General features: G+C 40.8%; 1 protein-coding gene across 1 annotated transcript in view; it reads left to right on the top strand.

Moving 5' to 3' along the window:
* LOC126236517 (alpha-amylase 2-like) overlaps positions 1–12,222 on the top strand; it is a 102,129-nt gene that overhangs the window by 64,164 nt on the left and 25,743 nt on the right. Inside the window, exon 5 of the mRNA XM_049945882.1 lies at positions 7,909–8,024. Coding sequence (XP_049801839.1) covers positions 7,909–8,024 — 116 coding nt within the window. The remainder of the gene's footprint in view (positions 1–7,908; positions 8,025–12,222) is intronic.

The following is a 12,222-nucleotide window of genomic DNA, read 5'->3' as shown; positions in this document are numbered from 1 at the left end:
ATGACTCATTCTGGCTCGCACCTGACGCTTGTTTTGCCACAACACGTCGCGGCGTTCCATGTCTGTCCCTAGCCTGTCTCATTACATTACGGTCGGTCCGGTATCTTTTTTCAAATCGGGGGCGGTATGTATTGTCCGCTTCCGTTTGGCCCGCAACGTTCGCGGAAATTAGTTTCCCGCGTCGTTATTATTTTGCGCGGTATACTCTCTACCGCGACCTGAATAATTTCCTCTGCCTCTTCCTCTGCCTCTTCCTCTCTGTATTATATTGACGCGAAATCCATCGCCGTCATTTCTTTCTTCATTGTTTTGGTTATTACGGTTACCAAAATTTTGATAATTGGCACGACTTGCGCGCCAATGGTCTTCGTCTTCGACCCTTTCTAGAAATGCTTGGAAGCTACGATGATTGCTTCCTACATACCTCTTTGAATCTTCTGGAAGTTTTTTATATAACTCCCAGATAATTTCTGAATCTGATCTTCGGCCTCTTAAATGCGTCAATTTCCGGTACCAATGCTCGCAGAAATCTTTCAAAGAATTCCTGCCCCTGTTATCATGCTGTTTGGCCATGATGAACTCCCGCCATAAATGGTCCTGCTTTTGTTCAGACCAATATTCTTCCGTAAATCTCTGCCTAAATTCTTTGAACGTCATTCGTTCGGTATTTAAATTTATTCCTCAGCGCTTAGCATCACCTGCTAAGGTGCTAATTACAACGTTTATCTTTTCCTGATCAGACAAGTGCTCAGGAAATACTCTCTCGCAATTTTTGATAAAATCTAACGGATGCCACCCGTTATGTTTCTTGGCTGGATCGAAGCGTTCCTCGCCTTCTAACAGCTTCGTAATCGGTGTGCCATTACAGACAACACCAGGCCTATCTTTAATTTTGCTTTCCAGATCGAAAATTCTGCCTTGAATTTTCGTAGTATTTTGTTCACAGTTTTGAACACATCCGGTTACTTTTTTATCTAAATCCCTTTCAGTTTCTAAAACTACCTTTTCCGATATTCCGTGCTGACATTCGTTTACGATCTCAGTTTTAAGACCGAAAACTTTTTCGTCTATCTTAGTTTCAACCAGAGGTTCTGCTTTCTCTTGGATGTTGAGAATTTCAACATCGAATCTACTATTAATGTTTCCAATTTCCTCCTGCATAGTATCCATATTCTTGTTAATGGTATCAACTTCAAATTTCAGAGTATTTACCACAGAATTTAAATTACCCACTTTTTGTTCTACCTGTTCTATTTGTTTACTAATTTTAATTCCCTGTCCTTCGACCTGTGCTTTAATTCGATCCATGTGTGTTTTAAGCTGCTCATTCTGTGTTTTGAGCTGCTCGTCAACGTGCGTTTTAAGTTGCTCATTCTGTGTTTTGAGCTGACGTCCCTGTGTTTTAAGTTGCTCGTCAATGTGTGTTTTAAGCTGTTCGTTCTGTGTTTTGAGCTGACGTCCCTGTGTTTTGAGTTGCTCGTCAACGTGTGTTTTAAGCTGCTCATTCTGTCCTGCAATTTGTTTGGTTAATTGTTCAAATAAGTCGTTCATACTTAAAATTTTTATACTGTTTTGTTCTACAGGATCGATGTGTTCCGATTCTACTTCAGAAGTTTCTTTCGGTTCTTTCTTTATCTGTGGTGAATCAAACATGTCAGTGGATTCGTTCACGTACCCACTATCATCTACCAAGTCACCCTCTACTTCCTGTTTTGTCCCTTGCTGTGTTCGAGACGATCTCGACATTCCAATCTGTTCGTTGACGTGTTCATGGTATTGCATGTACGCCAATTGTCTTCCGCTAACGCCATCTGTTATCTGGCCACGTAAACTCCTGCTACTGCCAGCCGCATTCTCCATTTCGCTTGGCGCATCTACCCTGCCTACGTTCCTGTCCATATTGAATGCCAACTATACCACACTATTATACTTTACGCTCACTGTAATTTATTTTACTAAACTTTATTGCTATTCGTGCCACTGAACATCCACTGTTCGATCTTTACGTTAATTTGTAATCGACAACAACTGGATGTCCTGTCACCGGGAAGCCACTTGTAACGCTACCGCCCTACTCGGACGTACGTTAGCTGTATAAAGCATGTACTGTAATAAGTTCACGGGCTTCACCTTATAAACAAGGATTTTAGTACATAAGTTGACCGCGTGTACCTAATAGAAGCAAGATCGGACTTGTACTCAGTCAATAACTACAGTGATGCATCAAGCAAATGTAAAGTATAATTACTCTTTCGCATAGACAAGAAGTACACACAGTAGATGCTACCTATAATTAATAATTCGGTCGCCAGCCTACTTAGGCAATGAGTGAGTTTTTCCTTGTACAAGTGGGTGCATGTACAAGCATAGTAACACGTAGTAATGATGCGTTATATGGCAAAGATTGGAACCAGAAAAATCCACTGAACTAAAGCTTTCTCTTTTTGTACTAATTTGGACGAGATAAATTTACACAACACCACACAGCAATGATTACTACGAACTGCATTTTGTATATTGATCAGACTGAAATCGGGCATAGATTGTCCTAGACTGAGCAGTTTTGAAAGCACACATACAATGTCACTATTAAAATTGGAAAACAACACTAATATCCTTAGGTTCAATATAGAACTTAACTTTACTGGTCAAATCTGATCAGCACATTTCAAAGTTTGAAAGAATGGACAAGAGAAGGGGGGGGGGGGGCTGAAACTGTTATGGTCGTTATACTGAAACTATTAAGTACTGAAAGGCAAATTAACACTCAAAATTATCAATCTGTGGATAACTACTCTTTTGTCTTACTTCTGAATAATGTAACTGTCATTAGTTCTGTCTCAAATTAATTACATAACATCGCTAACTCAATTCAAAAAACTCTCTTCCAATTTAGTCATACTTTTGTTCTTTACCAACATTTGCAATAACACACAGAACTGTAAACTTCTTTATAGCAAAGGTTTGACTGCTGATAATTTTCATTGACACTAATTTTAAACTTTCAGTTCAGGATACTCGGGTTGCACAATACGAGGTAAGGATCCTGTCTAGGTCAGTGATCAGGATAAGTCATGGCTAAAGCAATTCTGGTAAAAGTCACGTTATTATTGAACAGTTAGAAACAGTTTCGACACTGGTCCACACAGATACACTTCTAAAGATGAAATAAATGTTTGACCTGTGCAAGTCGGTGCCGCGGTTGGCGGGCAGCTAGATAGCGGGCAGCACGGCACACATACAAGCACGGCTAAGGCTCTCATTACATAGGCACTTTCCTTCTTCTTAGCGTCGTAATCTTTCCAACTTTGTGCCTCAGAATATAGCCATGCCAAGTAGTCGTCGGAATCGGTGCATCCGAGGCTCAATGGAATCCACTTTTCCTGGGTAGCCGCCTCGGTACAGTACGTGTTCCTCTGACCGATTCACAACTCCGACTGTTGCTCGCCTCCGACTGTGTTACTGAGCCCGTTGTGCCGAACCGCGCCAGTGTGCGTCTTCCCGCGCCTCCACCTTTTCCCGCTCCCCTACAGGTAGGGTATTCACCACAGGTTTTCTACTACACATATCCTAATGCATTACCTACGTATGGACCAAGTGTATAAATTACAATTTTCACATTTTACAATAGTTTTAACATTAAATACACTTCCCTTTGATTACCACATTATTTGAAATCTAACATAAATAATAATATTCATTTCAAAAGTTACTCACAGTTTCTTTAACATCACGATACGAACCGAAAAAAAGTTCAAAACATTGCTTACATTAATTTATCTGAATTCATAAAGAAAAAAAATTATTATATGTACAGTTGTCGTTACAAACTGATGAGTTAATTCACTAGTCCCTTGCACTGACACCCTTTGTTTCCTGTTAGTGAGGTATGACTTGAACCATTTTGCAGCACTGCCCGTGACCGAATAGAATTCTAATTTACTTAAAAGAATGTTGTGGTTCACACAATCAAATGCCTTTGACAAATCACAGAAAATACCTGTTGCTTGTAATTTGTTATTTAATGAATTAATTACATTTTCACTGTAGGTGTAAATAGCCTTCTCGATATCAGAACCCTTCAGAAATCCAAACTGTGTTCTTGATAATATGTTATTTGTGGTCAGATGGTTGAGCAGCTGCCTGTACATTACTTTTTCTAAAATTTTTGAGAATGCTGGCAAAAGTGAAATCGGTCTGTAGTTTGATGGTATCTCTTTATCCCCTTTCTTGAATGGAGGCTTAACATCTGCATATTTTAGCCAGTCAGGAAATGTCCCAGTTATAATTGACTGGTTACACAAGTAACTTAGAATTGTACTAAACTCACAAGAACATGCCTTAATTAACTTTGTTGATATTTCATCGTACCCACTAGAATGCTTTGTTTTTAAAGATTTTATTATGGACGTTATTTCTTTTGGTGAAGTGAGTGATATATTCATGTACTTGAAGCTATTTGTGAAGGCTAGTTTCAGATATTCAAGGGCATTATTTACTGATCCTGAAAGTCCCATTCTATCAGTAACGGATATAAAGTACTTGTTAAATAGATTTGCCACACTATGCCCATCAGTTACTAATGTGTCATCTACACTTAGCGCTATTTGCTCCTGTTCCTTTCTGGTTCTGCCAGTCTGCTCTTTCACTATATCCCATATTGTTTTTATTTTGTTCCCTGACATTGCTATCTTCTTCTCGTAGTGCATTTGTTTAGACGTCTGAATTTCTTTTTTTAATGTTTTACAGTATTCCTCGTATTTAGCTAAATCATCAGCATTGGAGCTATTCTTGGTCGACAGATACATTTTCCTTTTTGTCTTACAGGAAAACTTTATTTCTTGTGTAATCCATGGTTTTATTATAGACTTCTGTTTAATTTGAGTAACTTTTAGAGGAAAACAGTTTTCAAACATGGTACTGACATTGTTCATGAATGTGTTACATTTTTCATTCATGTCATGAGCACTATAAACATCTTTCCAGTTCATATCTTTGAGTAGTTTTCTAAAACACTCAATTTTTGGTTGATTGACTACTCTCCTGTACTCAGATTTAGCAGTCTTGATAATCTGCTTAGAATTTACATCTAAAACAAGGAGCTGCATGTCATGATCTGATAGTCTATTTATAACAGGTTTTATGATATGATTTTGTTCCTTTGATTTGTCTATAAAAATGTTATCAATGGCTGTCCTTGAGGATTTAGTGATCCTAGTTGGAAAGTTTACAGTCTGAGTTAGATTGAAAGACAACATTACTAACTGCAGTGAATGTTTACTGGTAGATTGCATTAGAAAATCTGTATTAAAGTCACCAGCAATCAAAATTTCTTTGTTTCTTCCTGTTAAATAACCCAAAAGAGCTTTTAGATGATCTAAGAATAGATTATAATTTCCTGCAGGTGCTCGGTAAATAGTTATTATTATATAGGATCTGTTATGGAACTCTACTTCTGTTGCACATGCTTCTAGATGCTGCTCTAAACAGAATTAATTAATACTGATGGTACTGCTTCTCATTGACAATACTCCCCGCGTCTTTTGATACTGTACTTGCTGGTAAGTCTTTCGTGATACGTAGTAAGCAGTTTCGCGTTACATAGGAATGTCCGGATACTTTCTATCAGATAGTGTATTTCTAGTGATACTACGATACTCCACATATTCACTTCCATTGCAATTCCTGCTTGGAGAAAAGATATTCATATACTACACGACAGAGTGATATTTAAACATTTATATCCTGGTACAGTTCCATTGAATTTCTCGTTCTCACACTACCTCCTTTCCGCTAACTATTCGAATGTACTCGGCAAGTATGAAACTGTTCTCTTGATTTCTTCCCGATGCAGCTGCTGCTTCTCCGTCTAAAACTGCATAACTGGGTTTGATTATTAAATCAAAATCATTCCGAAATAAGAATAATAAATTCAAATACACTGATGAGCCAAAACATTAAGACATGCTTAATAGCTTACTTTTCTGCCTTTGGATCGAAATACATCACTGATGCTGCGTATCAGGGATCCCACAGCTTGTTGGTACGTTTGTGGAGGCTTGTGGCATTAGATGCTCACACGCACGTCTTGTAATTCGCATAAATAACGGGCCGATGATATGTGTACGCTGTGATGACGCCCGATAGCGAGCCAGGTGGGTTCCGTAGGATTTACATCAGGCGAATTTGGTGGTCGAAATATCAACATGAGTTCACTATAATGCTCCCAAACCACTGTAGCACGGTTCTGCCTCCGAGACACAGACACACTGATGAAAGATGACATCGCCTTCGGGGAAGACATCAAGCATGGTGGCATGCAGGGGGTTTCCAGCCGTCAGCGGTCTCCGATTGCTATCACAGGTTCCATGCAAGCGCAGGAGAATGTCTCCCACGGCATAATACTGATCCCACCAGCCTGCGTCCGTGGTGCGCTGCACAGTTTGAGCCGCCGTTCACGTCGGTGGCGGCGTTTGTGGAGACGACCATCGAGCTAGTGTAGCAAAAATGTGATTCACCCGGAAAGGCGACACGTATCCATGGATCGACGGCCCGGTGCCCACTGCAGTTATAACTGACGATATGGCTGGGTCAAAATGAGAACACGTAGGGGTGGTCTGCTGCGGGACTCCATTTTCAACAATATATCATTAACGATGTGCTTCGAAATAGATCTGCGTACACCAGTATTGCGCTCTGTCAGCAGACATGCCACAGATCATAATCTGTTCTGCTTTATGAAGCAGACAAACCTCCGATCCCCACGTTCTGTAAAGAATCGTGGACGTCCAACCATCTAGCGCCTATTGGTAATTTCACAGTTCTTCTGCCACTTTCCGTAGATGCTCACGACAGCAGTACTTGAACATTCGACCAGCGTCTACGTTTTCGAGATACTCGTTCACGGGCTCTGCGTAATAATAATGTACCCTTTGTCAAAGTCGCTAATCTTAATGGATTTCCCCATTGTGACACATGTCTTCGCTAGGGTGTCTATTCCATTTACATACTTCTGTTACCGCGTCAAGTGCCCGGAACACCACCAATCGGCATCCAAAATCACGGTGAGCAGTGATCAGAATGTTTTGCCTCATCAGTGTACATGACCTTAGTAAAAGTGAATATGTAAGACTTGACTTGGAATCGTCGATCTGGTGCCAACTGATTTGCCACGTGGGGTAGCCGCGTGGTATGGGGCGCCTTGCCGCGGTTCGCGCGTCTCCCCTCGTCGGAGGTTCGAGTCCTCCCTCGGGCATGGGTGTGTTTTGTCCTTAGCGTAAGTTAGTAGAAGTTAGATTACGTAGTATGTAAGCTTAGGGACCGATGACCTCAGCAGTTTGGTCCCACAAGACCTTACCAAAAATTTCAAATTGCTTCTATGATACTCTCTGAAGTTTCGCATCACGAAGAGCAGTGCTGCAAGACTTACTTTCCGTGTCCAGGCAAGAACATGTAAGCCCTCTTCGGTACTGCAGTGAAAACATTGTAGATTAGAGTAATTTTACTGATCTAACTGTTTCGTAATACTACGACGACGAGAAACCACCGACAGGTTCTGAGAGTTCGAAGTGATTTAGTACACCTTTCTCTTTGTTCACACTTGTCTTTACTTTATAGTTGGAGGAATCTTCGAAAGTCTGTCATTTTTCCATATTTTTCTTGAAAATATAATTTCACTTGATTCCAGAATGCAGTTAAAAAAGAAATACTAAGCAGAAGTTACATGAACAGATACGTTTCGTTGAACACACACCTTTCTAACGACAGATAGAACCAGTAGTCTACCAGAGTTTTTGAGCTACACTTCTTAGATTTCCATTTTACACCACTTCGATGTCCAGTTTCGGACGACAGAACCTAATAATTGAAATATAAGTATGAACTGTTGTTGTTATGTCTTACTTTCAGGTTCGCAACTGTGAACTGACTGGACTTCAGGATCTGAACGATGGATCAGATTACGTGCGTGGCAAGATCACGGAATACATGAACAAGCTCATCGGTATCGGCGTTGCTGGGTTCAGGTACTGTTCCAATCAGTTTTAATGAAAACTGTTTGTGTTAGTAGGACAAATTTCAACCTTGTGTCAAGAAATATATTTAAGTTACTCAGGTCATTCATAAGTGTATACACTTGAAAATATCCTACAATGAACTGGAATATATTGGTGTAGGCAATCTGTAATTACTTTCTGTATGAGGCACTGCTTGAGAACAACGTTTGTACCAGCTGAATGTCTGACGAATACGTAACCATCATAGCTGAATCCTAAATGAAGAAACAACAGTGATACTTTTCTAAGTCAATGAGATTAAACTTTGGGGAAGTCCTCCACTACTTTAGCAGTCTCTAGCTCTGGAAGACGTGGAAAATGCTGGCTTAACCACTATATGTGACCTATGCGAAACCCAGACATAGTCAGTAGGATTCAACACACCAAATAAACAATGTAACGGAACGATGCTCTTAGCTTGTGGAATCTTTTTCTCAGTGTTAAGTTCATACGGACGACCTTTCCCATCCTTATAAGGAAAGGAATTGCCAATGTTTTTAGCACGCACCAGAGTGAAACCCGGCCGGAGTGTCCGAGCGCTTCTAGGCGCTACAGTCTGGAACCGCGAGACCGCTACAGTCGCAGGTTCGAATCCTGCCTCGGGCATGGATGTGTGTGTTTTCCTTAGGTTGGTTAGGTTTAAGTAGTTCTAAGGGGTAGCGTCTTTGATTCATAATCAAAACGTCTTCGGTCCCGGGTTCGATCCCCGCCACTGCCTAAATTTTGATAAATAATCAGCATTGGCGGCCGAAGACTTCCGGCATAAGAAGTCAGCCTCATTCTGCCAACGGCCTTGTCAAAGAGGGCGGAGGAGCGGATAGAGATTCAGGGCACTCTCTTGTCCTAGGGGTGGGAAATTGCCCCTAAAGGCGGAAGAATCAGCAATGATCAACGACATGAGGATGCAGAAGGCAATGGAAACCACTGTATTACAGACACGTAACGTGCATCCAGAGGACATGTGGCCTGTAATTGAAGAAGTATTATGATGATCTCTCCATTGGCAAAATATTCCGGAATAGTCCCCAATTCGCATCTCCGGGAGGGGACTGCCAAGGGGGAGGTTACCATGAGAAAAAGATTGAATAATCAACGAAAGGATAACGTTCTACGAGTCGGGGCGTGGAATGTCAGAAGTTTGAATGTGGTAGGGAAACTAGAAAATCTGAAAAGGGAAATGTAAAGGCTCAATCTAGATATAGTAGGGGTCAGTGAAGTGAAGTGGAAGGAAGACAAAGATTTCTGGTCAGATGAGTATCGGGTAATATCAACAGCAGCAGATAATGGTATAACAGGTGTAGGATTCGTTATGAATAGGAAGGTAGGGCAGAGGGTGTGTTACTGTGAACAGTTCAGTGACCGGGTTGTTCTAATCAGAATCGACAGCAGACCAACATCGACAACGATAGTTCAGGTATACATGCCGACGTCGCAAGCTGAAGATGAACAGATAGAGAAAGTGTATGAGGATATTGAAAGGGTAATGCAGTATGTAAAGAGGGACGAAAATCTAATAGTCATGGGCGACTGGAATGCAGTTGTAGGGGAAGGAGTAGAAGAAAAGGTTACAGGAGAATATGGGCTTGGGACAAGGAATGAAAGAGGAGAAAGACTAATTGAGTTCTGTAACAAGTTTCAGCTAGTAATAGCGAATACACTGTTCAAAAATCACAAGAGGAGGAGGTATACTTGGAAAAGGCCGGGAGATACGGGAAGGTTTCAATTAGATTACATCATGGTCAGACAGAGATTCCGATATCAGATACTGGATTGTAAGGCGTACACAGGAGCAGATATAGACTCAGATCACAATATAGTAGTGATGAAGAGTAGGCTGAAGTTCAAGACATTAGTCAGGAAGAATCAATACGCAAAGAAGGCGGATACGGAAGTACTAAGGAATGACGAGATACGTTTGAAGTTCTCTAACGCTATAGATACAGCAATAAGGAATAGCGCAGTAGGCAGTACAGTTGAAGAGGAATGGACATCTCTAAAAAGGACCATCACAGAAGTTGGGAAGGAAAACATAGGTACAAAGAAGGTAGCTGCGAAGAAACCATGGGTAACAGAAGAAATACTTCAGTTGATTGATGAAAGGAGGAAGTACAAACATGTTCCGGGAAAATCAGGAGTACAGAAATACAAGTCGCTGAGGAATAAAATAAAGAGGAAGTGCAGGGAAGCTAAGACTAAATGGCTGCAGGAAAAATGTGAAGACATCGAAAAAGATATGATTATCGGGAGGACAGACTCAGCATACAGGAAAGTCAAAACAACCTTTGGTGACATTAAAAGCAACGGTGGTAACATTAGGAGTGCAACGGGAATTCCACTGTTAAATGCAGAGGTGAGAGCAGATAGGTGGAAAGAATACATTGAAAGCCTCTATGAGGGTGACGATTTTGTCTGATGTGATAGAAGAAGAAACAGGAGTCGATTTAGAAGAGATAGGGGATCCAGTATCAGAATCGGAATTTAAAAGAGCTTTGGAGGACTTACGGTCAAATAAGGCAGAAGTGATAGATAGCATTCCATTAGAATTTCTAAAATCATTGCGGGAAGTGGCAACAAAAAGACTATTCACGTTGGTGTGTAGAATATATGAGTCTGGCGACATACCATCTGACTTTCGGAAAAGCATCATCCACACAATTCCGAAGACGGCAAGAGCTGACAAGTGCGAGAATTATCGCACAATCAGCTTAACAGCTCATGCATCGAAGCTGCTTACAAGAATAATATACAGAAGAATGGAAAAGAAAATTGAGAATGAGCTAGGTGACGATCAGTTTGGCTTTAGGAAAAGTAAAGGGTCGAGAGAGGCAATTCTGACGTTACGGCTAATAATGGAAGCAAGACTAAAGAAAAATCAAGACACTTTCATAGGATTTGTCGACCTGGAAAAAGCGTTCAACAATATAAATGGTGCAAGCTGTTCGAGATTCTGAAAAAAGTAGGGGTAAGCTATAGGGAGACACGGGTCATATACAATATGTACAACAACCAAGAGGGAATAATAAGAGTGGACGATCAAGAACGAAGTGCTCGTATTAAGAAGGGTGTAAGATAAGGCTGTAGCCTTTCGCCCCTACTCTTCAATCTGTACATCGAGGAAGCAATGATGGAAAGAAAAGAAAGGTTCAGGAGTGGAATTAAAATACAAGGTGAAAGGATATCAATGATACGATTCGCTGATGACATTGCTATCCTGAGTGAAAGTGAAGAAGAATTAAATGATCTGCTGAACGGAATGAACAGTCTAATGAGTACACAGTACGGTTTGAGAGTAAATCGGAGAAAGACGAAGGTAATGAGAAGTAGTAGAAATGAGAACAGCGAGAAACTTAACATCAGGATTGATGGTCACGAAGTCAATGAAGTTAAGGAATTCTGCTACCTAGGCAGTAAAATAACCAATGACGGACGGAGCAAGGAGAACATCAAAAGCAGACTCGCTATGGCAAAAAAGGCATTTCTTGCCAAGAGAAGTCTACTAATATCAAATACCGGCCTTAATTTGAGGAAGAAATTTCTGAGGATGAACGTCTGGAGTACAGCATTGTATGGTAGTGAAACATGGACTGTGGGAAAACCGGAACAGAAGAGAATCGAAGCATTTGAGATGTGGTGCTATAGACGAATGTTGAAAATTAGGTGGACTGATAAGGTAAGGAATGAGGAGGTTCTACGCAGAATCGGAGAGGAAAGGAATATGTGGAAAACACTGATAAGGAGAAGGGACAGGATGATAGGACATCTGCTAAGACATGAGGGAATGACTTCCATGGTACTAGAGGGAGCTGTAGAGGGCAAAAACTGTAGAGGAAGACAGAGATTGGAATTCATCAAGCAAATAATTGAGGACGTAGGTTGCAAGTGCTACTCTGAGATGAAGAGGTTAGCAGAGGAAAGGAATTCGTGGCGGGCCGCATCAAACCAGTCAGTAGAATGATGACAAAATAAAAATTCTAAGTTCTAGGGGACTGATGACCTTAGCAGTTAAGTCTCATAGTGCTCAGAACCATTTGAATCATTTTGAACCAGAGCGAAAGTTTCAAGAATCCCGCATGTATAGCTATGCCCTTTGAAGATAAATTTCAAATTACGTCTGTCAGTTCTGATAAACGCTCACTAAATGTCCACGACACTGCAAATAATTTTTTCA

This window comes from Schistocerca nitens, chromosome 2 (assembly GCF_023898315.1).
Source record: "Schistocerca nitens isolate TAMUIC-IGC-003100 chromosome 2, iqSchNite1.1, whole genome shotgun sequence".
NCBI lineage: Eukaryota > Metazoa > Arthropoda > Insecta > Orthoptera > Acrididae > Schistocerca > Schistocerca nitens.
The sequence above is the reverse complement of the archived record's forward strand: the minus strand, read 5'-3'. Positions and strand labels throughout refer to the sequence as shown.